This window comes from Mirounga leonina, unplaced genomic scaffold, assembly GCF_011800145.1.
Source record: "Mirounga leonina isolate KUSES-001 unplaced genomic scaffold, KU_Mleo_1.0 Mir_201, whole genome shotgun sequence".
Classification (NCBI taxonomy): Eukaryota; Metazoa; Chordata; class Mammalia; order Carnivora; family Phocidae; genus Mirounga; species Mirounga leonina.
In genome coordinates, this window is record NW_023270504.1 from 25,754,754 (window position 1) to 25,773,390 (window position 18,637).

The window sequence follows — 18,637 nt, forward strand, 5'->3', positions numbered from 1 at the left end:
GCCTATCAAGTGGATTTGGATTGTTTATTGGAAGTGCCCATTATTTATGGTGGCTCATGGCCCTAAGAGCACAGACAAAGGCTGTTTTTAGAACTAAAACTAATAAATAATAACTAGGCCCATGATTTATCAGCATAGAGGAAGGGAGCCACTCATTTCCAGTTGGAGCAAAGCATCCCAAAAGGATTGGATTCTCTTTCCCAAGAACTTGGAGGAAATTCCTGCAGGGATTGGGAGATCTGAGCACAAAGAGTTCAAAGGAGATTATAAAAGAAAATCAAATACACGTGCCTCTTTGTACCTCGTCCTTAATCCCCTTCTAGCCACATTTACAAGACAAGTTTACCAAATTTTCAGCTCCTTAGACCTGATTACTCATTTTTGGGTGACACAAGTTTTAATTTTCTTATCCCCCAAATATTTTAAAATGAGAGACAAGGAGTGATTGTTACTGTTGAATTGGCTGCCTTGGGTACACTGGGCAAAGGCTCAAAATCCCACTGAAAAATTTTCCTTCCTCCCTCCCTCCCTCCCTCCCTCCCTCCCTCCCTCCCTCCCTCCCTTCCTTCCTTCCTTCCCTCCCTCCCTCCCCCTTCCTCCCTCCCTTCCTCCTTTCCTCCCTCCCTCTCTCCTTCCTTCCCCTTTCCTTTCCCTTCCCTCCTTCCTTCCTTCCCTCCCTCCTTCTTCTTTCCCTCTCCCCCTCCCTCCCTTCCTCCCCCCTTCCTTCTTTTTTTGACAGGGAAGTTAAGGAACATTTCTGCTGGGCGCCTCCACCCCTCCCCCATCACTCACATTTTCTTCTTTGGCAGGGGCTCTGCCTCACCTCCTGTCCTTCTCTGCCCCTCCCATGGCAAGGGCTATAGCCCTTCTAGGTCCTGCATCTAACTCCAATACCCCCATCTCTTATCTCATGGATAAGATAGGGAAATTTAAATTAATTAAATGAAATTGAAATGAGGGAGATTTCACTCTCTTTCGGCTATTGCTTTCTTGTGATTTCATACCCACAGGGAATTTTTAGTAAATGATAAATACTTTTTCGCTATTCTAAATGATATTTTCATGTCATGTCATGTCATGTCATGTCATGTCATGTCATTCATTCATTCAATAAATGTGCTTAGTCTGATACATCTAGTGTCAGCCGTGGCCCAGCAGAAGGCGGACCTGACTGTGCTCATTGTGGGAACGCCATCCACACTGTGCGTGGCGGGGCCAGGGTGGCAGGCTGGGGAGAGCCAGGGTTAATGGCCACTTGGTGGTTCGGAGTTAGGAGATCTTAAAATGGAAAGCGACCTTAGAAATGGGTGGCAGGCATTTCCTGGGCCTCAGCATTATTTCCTTTTGTCAAGGAAAATAGGAATCAGACTGAAGAAAGGGATGTGGATCTTGAGCCCAGGGAAGACTTGAGAAGCATAAGTCAAACAGGGACACATTGGCCTTTTGGTTGGGCAGACTTTGTAGCAGGGAGGGAAAAGCCCTTACAGGTGAAATATCTGTGGGGCTTTGCTTATGTCCATAAACTAAAGAAGTCTCAGTGTTCACTGTGAGTGGTGAGTACAGACCATCATCCAAGTGCTTGCTGGGCAAGGCGGTGTGGGACTGGCTGGACTTCTAGCTCATGGGACTGTGCCCGTGGCCCTCTACGCGTGGCAGGAAGGAGAAAACCACAAAGCTGTCTGCCAGCTGAGGGATATCATGGGAGACTGTTCCAGCTTCATCTCCTATAAAATTATGAAAATGTCTCTAGGTTCCCTAGCAGACAATGTTTATTTCCCATGTTTAGAGGACGTCAGGAAGCATGGGCTGGGAGTTCTGTGGAGGTGGGGAGAGGGGCTGTTTTGATTAGACCTTCCCAGCTATGTGCCAGCAGGGTCACCTACTAGCTATCCTTTCCTCTGATTGGTAGAAAGCGCTCATTCATCAGCATGGAAACAATGCCCAGAACTTTAGGGGTTAGAGATGTGCACAAACACCTGGCCACAGGTGGCCCAACTGTGCTGCAGAAAGCAGGGCTGCCAGCTTGGAGGAGGTGATGGCATCAGAGGACACTGTTTAGGACAACAGGAGCTATCGTTTATTGAGGTCCAGCACTTGCCAAGCTCTTGGCTGAGGGCTTTATAAGCATCCTATCCTGTCTTCAACAACCTGTGAGGGAGATGTCGGTATCCTTTCTATATAAGTTCAGTCCTCTACCTACATTCTGCATTTGAAGTCAGGTGTGTCTGATGTGAAAATCTGTCCCTACGGCCATCTCTGGAGCAAAACAAGCAAGTAGTCACTCCCCTCAACATACAGCTGAGCCAAGAATAGCATGACTGGGTGCTCTGTAGGTTCAGCATGGCCTGCCAGGGCCTCCAGGACTGTTAGAAAGCATAAGCAAACTAAAGTAGGCTTCAGGATGATGGGGTTCTCAGAGAATGAACCAGTTTTCAGTGTTGCTGGCTGCCCAGGGGTGACACCATGTTTCTTAGGGTTCATGGGGGCTAGGACATGACTAGAGGATGAATAGGCCTCATTTCCGCAGGCCTTAGGCAGAAGTTGAGGCCAGGATTGCAAATGTGAGAGTAGCACTATGGCATCTCTAAGCTTTCTGGTTCTCAAGGCCACTCCCAGGGCCAAGGGTCCCCATGGGCTGACGTCTGCCTGCGACAGTCTCCTCGGGTCTCTGCTCGTGCTTGGACCACCGCTGATGCTATTGGGCATCATCCTTTATACTCAGGACTATGTTCTAAGATTGCAAATGAATGAGGGGCTCACTGTGCTGTGTGGGAAAACAGGTCATGGAAATACAGCATTTTTCTCTCTAAGATCCCCTTTGGTCATGACGAGAGGGGGTAGGATTCTTTGCCACTCACAGATTAAATCTTGAAAAGACTGGCAGTTTGCAAAAGGCTCTCCCAGAGACCTTGGTAAATGAAGCTCCTTGCAGGAAGTGTGGAGTCGCCGTTCACCCTGGCAACATGCAGCTGGTGCTCAATGCCTGTGACCTGACCGCTCACAAATATTTCTTAGGTACATATCATGTGGGCTGGGGGTGGAGGGTGGGGAGGTGAAAGAGGAGGTCTGATGGAGACAGCAGTCCAAGGTCCTGATTTCACATTGTGGTGGAGTAAACATCATCTTTGGAGACAGGTGGATCTGGGTTCAGACCTTAACTCTTTTGTAACCCGAACTTATGGCCTGTATGATCTAGAGCAAGGCTGTCACCCCTCTGGACCTCAGCTGCCTTTCTTTGTAAAAGTGAGATGCGCTACGCCCTCACATAGGTAGGTAAGGAGGAAACGAGTTAGCAGGTGTGCGCGCCTGGGTGTAATGCCACGCGTGGAGCAGCTTGGAGCAGACACTACGGTACAGCACACATATTCCTTTGGCGTCCCTGGAGGTCCCCGCCGCTCCCTGCCTGCAGGCGTTTTCCGGTTGTGAGCATGCTCAGCCCATGTGTACGACAAGGCGGAAGTGCTGGGGAGTCAAGTCCAGCGGTACCCTTCACCCAATGAGGGACTCCACTTGCTCACTCCTCAGTGTAGTAATTATGAGGGGTGTTTCAGAGTCTCTTAGAAGGTCCCCAGGGGGACTGAGCCCCAGTCGCCTGTGGCCTTCAATTGTTCAGAACCCATGCGTGCTGCCTTCCCTCTCCTCTCTGTCTCACTACCCCACTCCCTCACCAAAGCTTCCTGGGAGCACTTCCAAAATAAACTACTTACTTCTTGACGTAGCAGGTAACCCCAACTAAGACAGAAGACCAATGAAACCTCCTATTGTGATTTTCAGAGGGCATGGAAGTAGGTAATTAATAAGGAGAAATATAAAATACTATAGAAGAAAAAGAGATTACTACCATCTGAAGTCATCGGGGAAGTCTTTGGGAAGGAGATTACAGGCAACATTTGATCTGATTGCTAAAGGATGTGAAGGATTTGTACATAGGGGATGGGACAAGGAAGGGAATATCAGGAGAGGGAACAGAATTTTGCATCCACTTTTCCAAAGATTGCTACTAAAGCTGTGTGTGAGTCAGGTGGGCAGACAAGTCAGATGGGTCCATGCATCAACCTCATCTGGACACAGAACCTCCTGGCTGGCATGGTCCTGATACTTTGGCCCTGTGCTCAGCACACTTTCGGGTGATATTTATCAGTGCGCATGATACAGGCTAGTGCTTTCTTTCTGCCCCTGAAGTGTGGCCCTATAACCTCCTATCTTTGCCAAGCCATTTGTCACAATCTGTGAATCCCCAGCAAACACTGTGCCCTGTTGTCCACCAGAACATCCCATGGGTCTCGAGTCTTCTGAAGGCATCAGTGAGGTTTCTGCCAGTGTTTCTTAGGGTCCTTGGGGGAATTATGAGCTGACTCCTCTCTTTGAACCTCACAGGACTCGCTGGGGCTGTGACCCCCGAGTTTGAGACATTAGGCTTATGTTCGTTTCACTTATTTGATGATTCTCCATCATTTGAGCGAGTGAGTATAAGGTGTCCCAGTCTATCCAAAGAGCATACAGATGCAGGCTTTCCTGCTGGAAATGAAGGAGGCGAGAAAGAGGAAAAATGTCATGGTACCCAAGACAAGTCTTTGCTGCCTGTTGACTGTAGTTCATTGGTTAACAAGTCTTTTTCATCAGGGACTTTGGTTCAAATAAAATCTTATGGAAGTGGCAATCACACAGTTAAAAACTGCGTTCCCCTTGATGAGGTGAGGGTGGTTAGAGGAAGTTCTGTTTGCTCACATCCCCCTTACAGGAGTACAGCATGAAACTGCTGCTGGAGTGGATAAGAGGAGGGAAGTGGAGGGAGAAAGGTGATGATTCTGTGTACCCTTTGCCTTCTGTGGCTTCACAGTACCTGGCAATCCATTTGGGACCTCCCGGATGAATTCAGTTCTAATGTGCCAGAGACAGATCGCTTGGTTTCTACTCTGAAGGAATGAGAGCCGAGAGACAATGGTTCATGTAGTCAGGATTAAAACTCTGAAGAGGTGAAAATCTGTCTCTCAGTCTTACCAGCTTTGCTCTTTTCTTTCAGAGGTTCCCAAAACAGAACAGACTTTTGAAGAACGCCTGATACTCAAAGCTTTCTTGCTAAAGTTTGTCAATGCCTACTCACCCATCTTCTATGTGGCCTTTTTCAAGGGGAGGTGAGTATAATGGTTTCACACATGGAAGTGCAACTTGTCCCTAAGACTGGGTCCCCGCCAGAGTCAACTTGTCCCCACTGTCAGTTCACACTCTCAGTCCCATTCCCCATCTCCATCCCCACTGTACTGTTTGTGAAGCGGTGGCATAAGCATTATGTCATTTTGGATTAGAATCTTTGGATTCTGATAACCAGAGAAACTATAGGGATTTGACCCTGGGCCCCAGAGGGTGAGTCTTAGAATAATCTTGACCTCCCAACTTTGAGCATGAGATAAGAAGGAATTTCAGGTTTCGTGAATGGCTCATAGGTCTTGCAATGCAATTCTGACACCAGCTACCCCGAGCTAGCACAGACTTCGCAGATTAAGGGCACAGTCTTCCACAAGATTGCCCTCCCTCCAAACACTAGCTGCAGGCTCTGGAGTTCCTATGCCACTCATGATTCAGACCAACTGGCTACAGCCGCAAACTGCTCAGGTTTGCTAATTCTCTAGAATGACTCATAGAACTCAGGAATGTCCTGTACTTAAAATTACAGTTTTACTGTAGAAAGGGGGTACAAATGCAAACCAGCAAGTGGGAGAGGCACATAGGGTGAGGTTTAGGAGGGTCCTAAACAGAAGCTTCCAGGTCCTCAGGATGCATTAGTTTCCTGGCACGTTGATGTGTCCCACCAACCAGGAAGCTCATCCAAGCCTCCGTGCCCAGAATTTGGAAGTTTGCAGTACGTAGGTGTGATTGGTTGAAGCATTCACCATGTGACTGAGCTCAGCCTCCGCCCCCCTTCCATCCCCTGAGGTCAGGCTGCTACTACCTGGATGAAAGGCCCAACCCTCTAATCACACAGTTGGTTTCTGTGGCATGGCCTCCCCCATCCTGAGTGATCTCATTAGCATAAATTTAGGTATAGTCTCAAGATCCCAACTATCAATAACAAAGAGAATCCTAGGGGGAAGTTCTAAGGATTTAGAGGCTTCTCCAAGAACCAGCAACAAAGGCCAGTCAGATTCTTTATTATGCAATGTGTCTAGCTGTAAAATCACTTCTGACAATTAGATCAGTTGGCTACCTATAAGGAGATTTCCTAGTAGGCATTAACTTTGTCAGAAAAGCTTCCTTAGCACTAAAACCTCATCAAGCAGGCCTCCATAGCAAGAGCTATTATTGTGCATATTTGATAGTTTCTTATAAATAGGTTTGTGACACAAACCACAACCCCCTTCCTGGGATCTCTGCCCTTGACTCGTATAAAATTATAGTAGCAGAGAGACTATCCATATTAATGGGTATATACTCCACTGGTGCTTTCACTCTAGATTTAATATCAATAGCAAATTTCCTACATAGATATTTCAGGCCAAAAAATAGGGTCCCGACCCTTAGATAAATCTGTGGTCTATTGAAAGAGATGGTCTTATCTACAGCACATGCAATGAGTTGCTATCATAGAAGTATAAAGAAAGTGCCCGGGAAATACTTAATTGTGAACCGAGACAGAAGACTTCACAGAGAAGGAAAGATTTGAGCTGAGCCTTAAATAGATGGGTAGGACCATTTCCTGGGAAATCAGAATCTCCCACCGAGGAGCCTCGATCAGAACTCAATTCTTAACATTGGTTGAGGGAGGAAGGTGCACAGATAGTACATTTAGGGATAATCCAAACCTCGTGGCACTGAGGCTCAGAAATTGTCACAGGTGCCCATACACAGGACCTTCCCAGGCGCACACCAGCCCCAGCCTCAGCCCCTGTCCCCTGGAACTCGGGTTAAGAGGTGAACCCTCGATGGTCAGGTGACAGCTAGCCAATAACGCAGTGTCCACGCCCACCCCTGGGTGAGTTGGCCCCTGCCCTGGCCAGTTCTTTCCAGGAGGCTGTTGGGCGGTGCCTCTTCCACTCAGAAGGCAGGCCTTCTAGCAGCCCTGCCTTCCCCTTCCCTAACTCTCCCACGCTTCTGGATTTCAGGTTCGTGGGCAGACCTGGAAGCTATGTTTACGTGTTCGACGGTTACCGCATGGAAGAGGCAAGTACGGTCCGGCTGGTGGTGTCCCCGTGCACCCCTGGCCCCCGCCGTCCCCCCTTGCAGCATGCCTCACTTCTTGCCCTTGCTTCTCTGAGCTCCGCTTGGTCTAACCACATCCTCCGTTATCTTCTTTTCCGGGCAGTGTGCTCCAGGGGGCTGCCTCATGGAGCTCTGCATTCAGCTCAGCATCATCATGTTGGGGAAACAGCTGATCCAGAACAACATCTTTGAGATTGGAGTCCCGTATGTAATGAACTCCTCTTCCCTCTCCGCTTGCCACCAGGGCCTAGCCCAGCAGGGCCAGACTTCCAGCAGGGTGTTCCCGGCCTCCTCTTCTCAGAGAGCCTGGTTATTTACTCCTCTGTCCACTTGACAATAATTCTCCCCATGAGGCAGGGCCCCTCCCACAAGCCTTGTTTGCCGATCTGATTTGGGAGGTTTGAAGCTTAGAAAGATTAATAAGCACTTGCTTCAGTAACCTAAGGACCAAGTGGCAGAACTAGGAGTCAGGTAGCTCGGACCTCAAAGTGTAAAGTATGTTTAATGCTCACTGTCCTCCCACTGAGTTAGTAAAAAAGGACTCTCATTATGGTGGATATAAATGAATACGAAAGTTTGAAATACTGTGTAATAATTTAGAGCAATCTCTAAGAAGCTGTGGGATATGTGATCTTAGGAGGGGAAGGATGCAGAGCTGGTAAAGCTCAGACTGGATCTTCACGTGGATCTTCTATCCCCTCCCACATGGTTTGATACAAATTTCATAGAAGGACCTCTTTCAGTGAGGTGTTGCATGGAGATAGGTGACTCATAGGCACTGGATCTAAAAGAAATGAAAACTCAATAATGAAAATCTACCTTCAGGTCAAAGAAAAATGTAACCCCCCTCCTCCATCTTGCGTTTCTATTGCTTTTTGGTGCTCACGTACCATTCCTTAGGCTCAATGCTTTGGGTGTTTTTCTGCCCTCACTCCGAGACAGTCGCGGGTAGCCCTTGAGTATGTGCCTTTATAGGAGGAGGATGGGTAAGAATGTCGTGTCTGGCCATCCTGTTGCACCTCCCTGCTTAAGCCAGCCTCTAGTCATCAGTCAGGAAGTGATCACTTTTGAGAAACTCCGCCCTCTGAAAGTATGCCCTGTTCCCAGCTTTCTGATCGAAAGTCATTCAGTGATAGTCGAGCGAAGCTGGTGAAACACATGGCCACCGTTCTCTAGGAGCTTACCATCTCAGAGAGAGACCACATTTGTTATGGATAAACATCCAGAAAATATACAGACCAAGAAAAGATGTACCAAAGCCCCATCTGGCTCCTTTGAAGCTACATGACCAGCCCATCCACTCCTGCTACAAAGGAAAGTCTCCATTCTCCTTCAGACATCTGGGGAAGACACCTGTCCTTCCAGTGTGTCGTTATTCTGCTCTGGATGGAATTGTACACAGCTTGCAGGCATGAGATTTATTCATCCCTGGACATCTGCTCTACCACTTAGTCCATTCACTCTGGACCCAGAGGCCTTTTATAGAGGATAAGAGAGACAAGAGCTCAGGCATATGTTTGGATAATGTATTGGCATGTCCCCCCACCCATCAACTCCATCGGCTCCATAACAGATGAATTAACACATGGCTATTTGCCTTGAAGGCTAAATTTTCTTGTTTATGCTTGATGCGTGTTTAATATGCCACACTTTAATTGATGGCAATTGCACAGGGACCCATAAAGCTATGGGCAAGTCACTTCTTTAAGTCTTGCTGTCCTCCTCTCTTGATGAAAATGATGGCATAAGAATCATCTCTGAGGTGTTCTCATTTCAGCTCTGACATTCAGTGACCTTCTCCTCTATTCAGTGAAACTGGACACTGCTGGTTCCAAATACAGGTCACTTCTGTTTCAAAAGATTGTTCCTCATTTCAGTTTCTAGTCTGCTAGAGGAAACATACAATGTAATTATGTAGTTAATTTCATATATACATATAATATATTAACTATATAAGATATGTAGTTAATTATAATAATGAATATGTAGTTAATCCCTGAGGATGTAGAGCAAAAATTCTTCTACCAAGCCCCAGTGTCTTTTATCTCCAAAGTTCTTTGTAATTCTACAGGTTGTATTCTGAGTTTGGCCACATGAAATCACCATGATAGTGATTATTGGATTTTCCACTCCCTACTGAGATCCCACTCTCTAGAAATTAGACCCCACCCAATCCAGAGTTCAAGCACCTGGTGATATCCTTATGTGTGACACTGTTGAGAAACATGACATAAGCAAGAAAACAGAAGGAGTCTTTCATAGTCAAAAGAGAAATGACAGTTGAACCTGACAGTGAGGAAGGAGAGGTATAAATTATAAAACTTAGACTCAGTGGTCTTGAATTCTGTGGTGGAGGTAGCACATCTCAGTAGGACAGAGATTGTCCAACAGATCTGGGTTTAAATTGAGGCATTATAATGTACTCACTGTATGACCTTGTTATAGTTATTCTAAAAAGATTTTCATGCAACATGGCTTATGTAAAAATAAAGGTTGGATGAATGCCCAGCTGTCTAGAAAATAGAAAATATGGAGTCCAAGAAAGGAGGGACCATTCTTCGGGGTTCCAGGCAGCCTAGGTGTACTGAGCATCACTACCTTTACATTTGTAAGTGATGCGTTGTGAGTGCTGCAAGTCTGAGAATGAGATTGAGAAGACCAATTCAGGAGCACTATTTTTCTCTTCTGTTCAGGGCTTAATGGCTTTTGGCTCATGTACCTTCAGTTTCTTTCCCCAGAAGAGATAAATATTAGTCTTAGAGGCCAGATTTGATTTTTAAAAACAGAAGCAAGTCTGAGGAGTTCGGTAGGTGATTATGCTAGTTAAGAACACGGGATAAAAGATATAAGATTATACAGTTAGAAGATGTTTATCTTGAATCATAGATCTGTGCCTCTGAAACAAATAATACATTATATGTTAAAAAAAAAGAAGAAGATAGCAGGAGGGGAAGAATGAAGGGGGGGAAATTGGAGGGGGAGATGAACCATGAGAGACTATGGAGTCTGAAAAACAAACTGGGGGTTCTAGAGGGGAGGAGGGTGGGAGGATGGGTTAGCCTGGTGATGGGTATTAAGGAGGGCATGTTCTGCATGGAGCACTGGGTGTTATGCGCAAATAGTGAATCATGGAACACTGCATCAAAAATTAATGAGGTAATGTATGGTGATTAACATAACATAATAATAATAAAAAAGAACTGAGAAATGCTAGTGGCGAGTGAAAGACTCTCTGAAATAAACAAGTAATTGAAAAAAAAAGGTGTTTATCATCTACTTCTGAAAGTGATTTTTTAAGATTCTTCCAAAGAAAATTTTGAAATATTAAAGACTATCTAATTGACTATTATCAGTAGCCAGTCAGCTATAATTTATCTCTCTCCCTGAGGGTGAAACATTCTTATTAGATTCTGTGTGTGTGTCTTGCAAAAAGTACCACAACCACAATTTTGATGCCCTTGAGAATCTTACAGTCCAGTAGGTTTCTTATAGAACATTCTTACCCGGGGCGCCTGGGTGGCTCAGTTGGTTAAGCGACTGCCTTCGGCTCAGGTCATGATCCTGGAGTCCCGGGATCGAGTCCCGCATCGAGTCCCGCATCGGGCTCCCTGCTCGGCAGGGAGTCTGCTTCTCCCTCTGACCCTCCCCCCTCTCATGTGCTCTCTCTCATGCTCTCTGTCTCTCATTCTCTCTGTCTCAAATAAATAAATAAAATCTTTAAAAAAAAAAAAAGAACATTCTTACCCAATCTTCAGTGATTTGTAAGCTAACTCTTAAAGTTTTTTTTCTCCATATCTACCTAAACAGCTATTTGCCTATTCATTTCCTCTAAACCAACGCACTTTTTATTTAAATTCATAACATTTCTGAAAATGGAAAATGAACACTGCCAGCTATCATGAATAGCAACTCACAGTAGAAAGAAATACGATAAAAGTAAACACTATTAAACAACCAATGACATCAGCCTAAGATCTGCATTCTCTCTGTTATAAAGGAAGCTGGACAGGCACTGGGGAGTTGTTAAAGGCATGCCAGCAGCAGACTGGGGTTTTCTCCTTGACCGCCATCAGAGGGGCTGAACGAGAGCAGGGAAGGAGGGAATTCTCCCAGATGCTCTAAAGAGATGAAGGCCAAGTGTAGAGACCTCCAAAGGTGTCCAATGGACTGCCGGTGCAATGTGTCTGTTGCTCGGGAAACATTGCTTTAGACCAATAGCATCCCTGCTAATCCCGCAGGCTTCCACAAGGCTGGCACAGATGCGGGGCATGTCCATGGATACTGTACAGCTGCCCTTTGGGACCTGGATAAGCCTCGCCAGCTCGCTCAGACCCCGCTTTGCTACCCCTTAAATCTGGCAGGTGCCAGATCTACCCCGAAATCCTCAGGGCTGTGCGGCAGCCCGGCTCGTCCAAGCACCTCCCCCCAGGCAGTGGCAGTCCCACCTTGGCCAGGCCTGGATTCAGAGGCCCTGTGGATGAAAGGAACACAGTGCTTCAAAGGGAGGCAGTGAAACTGGGGGCAGTGGGCTCTTTAAAGGCAGCTCTGCGACTAATTGAGGACATGATAATAAATAAAACTGAGTTGCGTGATCTGGCCTTGGACTATCCCCACTCAGCATCCCCAGGCTCCTGGGGCCTGACACAGTTGTGACAGATGCTTTCCAGAGAGGCACTGGATGGTTTTAAACATTACAGGCCCCAGAACAATGCTCATCGGCAGCTCCATCTGAGATGCCTTCAGCCACGGCGGGCGGCGTGGCAGAATCGGATCTTGTGCTATTTATTACCCGAGTCCCCTGACAGGGGTTTCCATTCTCCCCTGCTGCTGCCCCACACACCCCGCCTTTCCCACATGTGTCTGTGCAAGATAGACTTTGCATCCAGATCGCATGGGGCCCCCGAAACGTGCCACCCCACAACCCAACTTCTCACCATAATTTTATCTCAAACTTAGCTCCAGTCTTCCTTGAAGCAAAATTGGAAATGGGCCTTTTATTATTAAGAAGGATTTTTTTTTTTGATAAAAAATAAAATGCTATCTTTTTCAAATGCCAGATTCTTTCCTGGGCGAAGTCCGAGGCAGACAGAGCAAATACATGAATACTCCCACCAGCAAAATGTCCCCCCATCCCTATTCTTACTAAAAACACCAGATCACATCCCAAAATAGCTGTAATGTACCCTGGACACGGCCAGCAAGATTTTATAAACTCTGCTTTTTTTTTTTTTTTTCGGTAAATGTGATAAATATTACATTTCAAGACATAAAACAGTCTCTCTTTAAAGGCATCACAGGCGAAGGAGGTCTGTGTTCTCAAAGACAGTGGAATCTGGCCATGAATCAGAAGTTTAAGGAACAAATTTGAACCTTGTCAGGTGTCAAAGAAAGGAATACATAGCCTAGAGGTTGCTATGTTCCTCTTCTTTGGTCCATTTAGGGCTTGGTTCTGCCTTCTCTAATGAGGCTTGAGGCATGTGGAGCCAGGTCTGTGGAGAGCTGCCTGGGGCCCAGATCCCTGTGGCAGGAAGCCTAAGGTGTGACGGACAGTCACCATGGTCTTGGGGTGAGCCCATGGGGCACAAGCAAAAGAAAGGCTCCAAGCCTTCCGGACAGTTTCTCAGACCTGTCATTAAAAAGGGACGGAAAAATAGCAGAGCAGATGAAAAGGACAAGGGGGTAACATCAAAGGAGTTATTTTAACAAGCGAGTGCATCATACGGTCGGAATCATAATCTGAAGTTTTCCAAATGGCCCATCTGTATGTTATACAATTTGCAGGATTCCTGTTAAATCTTGTTCTCTAGGGACTTTCTTTATTAATTTTTTTTAATGCTCACGGAGATCTCCAGGAGGGGAACTTCTGGGAAGGAGGGGGTGCATAAGAATTATTTGTGGATTTTTTTTCCCCTCATCGTCTTTGACCTCCCCACAGTGTGTAACACTGTGGCTGAAGTCTTTCCTGAAACACCCCTTCCACCCTTCCCTTCTTTGCCACATGGGTTCACAGTTGACCTTCTGTTCCTACAATGGCTGCTTTCTTTGACCTTGGAAGGCTCCACTCCCTCTCCCCATCCCTTGACTGTTGGAATGCCTTTCCTGTGCTCCATCCACACACAGGTGGGGCTCATTGCTATGGTTTTGGTTCCTCTCTCCAGGATGATTCTTATTATTGTTAGCTTCCACCCAGACCTGTTTTAAGGGCTCTAGACCTGTGTATAAAATGCTTACTAGATATCCCTACTTAGTTGTCATGTGGGATCCTCTGCCTCAACCATTCCTCCCCCACCCCTTCATCAAAATGGCCTCTTCTTTAGTGTTCCTGTCTTAGCAAACTGTACCACCATCCACACCCATGCCTGAAGACCCTAGAATGGTCCTTAGTTCCTTATTCTGCTTTCTTTCCCTCATACGGGTCACCACCAGCTTCTTAACTCTGCTTCCTGAGCCTGTCTCAGTCTGTCCTCATGTCCACTGTGGTTACCATGGACTCTGGGGCCATAATCTCTCACCTCAGCCACTGCCTAAGATGGCCGACAAGGCCTTCATGCTGTGAACTTGCACTACCTTTTCACTCTTCTCTTTCCTCATTTTTTCTGTCCTACTCTCTGCTCTGAGCATTTTGAACTCCTTTCGGTCCCTTCTCTGAGCCATTCTCATATTTGCCTTGGGCCATTGCACAGATAATCTCCTCTGCCTAGAACATAACTTCTCCCTCTTTCCCATACTTCTGTCATCTTTCATCATTTAGTTGGTTTACACATCTCTTCCTCGGGGAAAACTTTCCCTGATTTAGGTCAGGTTAGTTTTCTGTTTTCATTATTACCTAAATTTCTCCCTTCATAATACTCTTTACACATTATTGGTAGCACTTGTTTAAGTGTCCACTTTCCCAGATAGATCACCTCATTAAACACATCAGAAGTCATGTTTTCTCCTGGAGACCATCCTCTGGGAATCTTTATTCTCTTGTTCAAACCAAAACTGTTTGTTCACTAAACCTTCTACATAGCTACCAATCCCAGTTAGATCCAGCACTTCCTTGTTCTGATGGATTTCTTGTTTGTTGGATTCCACTGTTTCCTTTCTTGTTTTATATCCTTGGTTGGTGAAATTCATCCTCCAAGAACTTCACGAGGGTAGATGCATAGAAGGATATCTTTTTTAAAACCTTGCATGGTTTACATTTCTTTATTCTGCCTTTGCACTTGATGTATAATTTGGTTGGGTATAAAATCCCTTGCTAAAAATCAGTTTGCCTTCTCAATATTAATAGATTTTTCTAGTATTTTCTAGTGTCAAGGGCTGATGTTGAGAATTTCTTTTTTTGTTTCCAAATAATTTTTAGAGAATCTGTCTCTCTGGACATGGAAGCTTTTAGAATCCTGTTCATTATTCCTAGAGTGGTGAAATCTCATGATGATGGGCTTTGGTGGAAGTCCTTTTCCTTATCGTTATGCTGAGTGGGTCCTTCCAATCCGAAAATGCATATCTTTCAGCTCTGAGACATTTTCTTGTATTTCCTTATACTTTATTCACCATTTTCTTTTGTCTTCTCTTTCTGATTAAATGCTGGAGTTGCTAGACTGATTAATTTTCTTATTTTTTCTTTCCTATTGTCCATTTATTTGTCTTTTCTATTTTTTTCTGAGAGTTTATTGATTCTTTAACTTCCTATCATTTTATTGGATTTATTGCAGATCTAGAATTTCCCCAGTTCATTTTTTCCTTTGAATAAACTTTTTACTCCTGCTGGTATTGGGAAAATGGTAGTCAGTCACCTGGGCAATATGGGTGGACAGAGACACTAGGGCCTACTGTTCCTTAAACAATGCATTGACCAATCACTATTGCCTGCCTTTGATGGCACCTGGTACCTGAAACTCCTGAACACTTCCTGAGATTGCAGCATGAGCTGGCTTGCTTTACTCTGCTGTCTTTCACTGTAGGGACTTCGTAGTCAGCCATCACAGCTTTGTTAACCCCTTTATCCACTGTCTGTCTTCCAAAATATTTATTAACATCTCTCATACACTGTTGTACTCATGACCCTTTTCTTTAACCTTGTAGTTTTAGACATTTTAAAATTCGTTTACTGTCATTTTAGTAGCATTTCAGAAATGGAATGTGCTCAATTTTCTTTTTTTTTTAATTATTTTTTTATTCTTATATTAATCCCCATACATTACATCATTAGTTTTAGATGAAGTGTTCCATGATTCATTGTTTGTGCATAACACCCAGCGCTCCATGCAGAATGTGCCCTCCTCAATACCCACCACCAGGCTAACCCATCCTCCCACCCCCCTCCCCTCTAGAACCCTCAGTTTGTTTTTCAGAGTCCATCGTCTCTCATGGTTTGTCTACCCCTCTGATTTCCCCCGCTTCATTCTTCCCCTCCCGCTACCTTCTTCTTCTTCTTTTTTTTTTCTTAACATATATTGCATTATTTGTTTCAGAGGTACAGATCTGAGATTCAACAGTCTTGCACAATTCACAGCGCTTACCAGAGCACACACCCTCCCCAGTGTCTATCACCCAGTCACCCCATCCCTCCCACCCCACCCCCCACTCCAGCAACCCGCAGTTTGTTTCCTGCGATTAAGAATTCCTCATATCAGTGAGATCATATGATACATGTCTTTCTCTGATTGACTTATTTCACTCAACATAATACCCTCCAGTTCCATCCACGTCATTGCAAATGGCAAGATCTCATTCCTTTTGATGGCTGCATAATATTTCATTATATATATATACCACATCTTCTTTATCCATTCATCTGTTGATGGACATCTTGGCTCTTTCCACAGTTTGGCTATTGTGGACATTGCTGCTATAAACATCGGGGTGCACGTACCCTTTCGGATCCCTACTTTTGTATCTTTGGGGTAAATACCCAGTAGTGCAATTGCTGGATCATGTGGTAGCTCTATTTTCAACTTTTTGAGGAACCTCCATACAGTTTTCCAGAGTGGCTGCACCAGCTCGCATTCCCACCAACAGTGTAGGAGGGTTCCCCTTTCTCCGCATCCCCACCAACATCTGTCGTTTCCTGACTTGTTAATTTTAGCCATTCTGAATGGTGTGAGGTGGTATCTCATTGAGGTTTTGATTTGGATTTTCCCGATGCCGAGCGATATTGAGCACTTTTTCATGTGTCTGTTGGCCATTTGGATGTCTTCTTTGGGAAAATGTCTGTTCATGTCTTCTGCCCATTTCTTGATTGGATTCTTTGTTCTTTGGGTGTTGAGTTTGATGAGTTCTTTATAGATTTTGGATACTAGCCCTTTATCCAATATGTCATTTGCAAATATCTTCTCCCATTCTGTCGGTTGTCTTTTGGTCTTGTTGACTGTTTCCTTTGCTTTGCAAAAGCTTTTAACTTGATGAAATCCCAATAGTTCATTTTTGCCCTTACCTCCCTTGCCTTTGGCGATGTTTCTAGGAAGAAGTTGCTTCGGCTGAGGTCAAAGAGGTTGCTGCCTGTGTTCTCCTTTAGGATTTTGATGGACTCCTGTCTCACATTGAGGTCTTTCAACCATTTGGAGTCTATTTTTGTGTGTGGTGTAAGGAAATGGTCCAGTTTCATTCTTCTGCATGTGGCTGTCCAATTTTCCCAACACCATTTGTTGAAGAGACTGTCTTTATTCCATTGGACATTCTTTCCTGCTTTGTCAAAGATGAGTTGACCATAGAGTTGAGGGTCCATTTCTGGGCTCTCTATTCTGTTCCATTGATTTATGTGTCTGTTTTTGTGCCAGTACCATGCTGTCTTGATGATGACAGCTTTGTAATAGAGCATGAAGTCCGGAATTGTGATGCCGCCAGCTTTGCTTTTCTTTTTCAACATTCCTCTGGCTATGCGGGGTCTTTTCTGGTTCCATACAAATTTTAGGATTCTTTGTTCCATTTCTTTGAAAAAAGTGGATGGTATTTTGATGAGGATTGCATTGAATGTGTAGATTGCTCTAGGTAGCATTGACATCTTCACAATATTTGTTCTTCCAATCCATGAGCATGGAACGTTTTTCCATTTCTTTGTGTCTTCCTCAATTTCTTTCATGAGTATTTTATAGTTTTCTGAGTAAAGATCCTTTGCCTCTTTGGTTAGATTTATTCCTAGGTATCTTATGGTTTTGGGTGCAATTGTAAATGGGATCGACTCCTTAATTTCTCTTTCTTCGGTCTTGTTGTTGGTGTATAGGAATGCCACTGACTTCTGTGCATTGATTTTCTATCCTGCCACTTTACTGAATTCGTGTATGAGTTCTAGCAGTTTTGGGGTGGAGTCTTTTGGGTTTTCCACATAAAGTATCATATCATCTGGAATGTGCTCAATTTTCTATATTTAATTAAAACCACTGACTATTCTTTACTAAAGATTTGGCCAAGTTTTCCGATTACTGGCATCTGGAGGAAAAGTCTCAGTCTGAGTTCTGATTCTGGACCTCCCCCTTCCTCCATCCTTAACTCCCTCTCTCCTTTTCCTTTTTTTTTTCTTCTCTCTCTCCTTTATTATTTTTTCTTCACCTCACCTTCTGTCTTGACCTGTAGACAGGGTCCCAGCCAGTCCACACTATTTGGCTTCAGAATCTTTAGGCTCCACCTAGGTTTTTCTTAATTTCTTATTATCACAGAATTATTGCTTGCTCTTTTATTATGAAATACTGTATTTTACTGCTGCTTCTGTGGGATCTCATTCTTTAAATCCTTCTGTGATGGTGATGATGATGATGATGATGATGATGGTGGTGGTTGGTGGTGGTGACGACAGGGACAAGGATAAATATATTGAGCTCTTAGCATGTACCAAGCCCTAAGTTAAGCATATTACATAGATTATCTCCTTTAATTGCCCCTTTGGGCTAGTTAATATTTATTTTCTCATAGATAATACAATTAAAGCTTATGGAGTTTTAATAGCCTGTCCAAGAAAATATAGCTGGTGAGTTGTAAACCTGGGTTTTAAGCAATTATTTTCTGCCATCAAAGATCAGACTTTTACCCACTACACTACACCACTACACTACGTCTTCTTGATGGCAAATGGTATTACACAGGACACTGATCGGGCACGTACTGCATGAAGCACTGGGTGTTATATGCAAACAATGAATCATGGAACACTACATCAAAAACTAATGATGTACTGTATGGTGACTAACATAACATAAAAAAACAAAACATTATTTTGAACCATTAGATTTCCACTCACTGTCAGGAGCATATCCTAACAATGAAAGCCATACCTAAATGATATTGAGAACGGTCTTCTGGAAATAGCTGCATAGAGGTTAGATGATCCCATGTGGGGAATGTGGCAGGAATTCCTGCATTGGATGGAGCATGGACTTCAAAGTCCCTTTAACTCTTCAAGTCTATGATTCTGACTGTTCTGCTATTAATTCTCCTCCTATTTCCTAGAAACTTTCTTCTA

At 44.5% G+C, this 18,637-nt stretch overlaps 1 protein-coding gene across 1 annotated transcript in view; it reads left to right on the forward strand.

The window, feature by feature from the left end:
- The window catches only part of ANO2 (anoctamin 2), a 361,482-nt gene that overhangs the window by 305,810 nt on the left and 37,035 nt on the right, over positions 1–18,637 (forward strand). Inside the window, exons 19-21 of the mRNA XM_035027854.1 lie at positions 5,024–5,135; positions 7,101–7,158; positions 7,301–7,401. Of these exons, the coding sequence (XP_034883745.1) occupies positions 5,024–5,135; positions 7,101–7,158; positions 7,301–7,401 (271 nt within the window). The remainder of the gene's footprint in view (positions 1–5,023; positions 5,136–7,100; positions 7,159–7,300; positions 7,402–18,637) is intronic.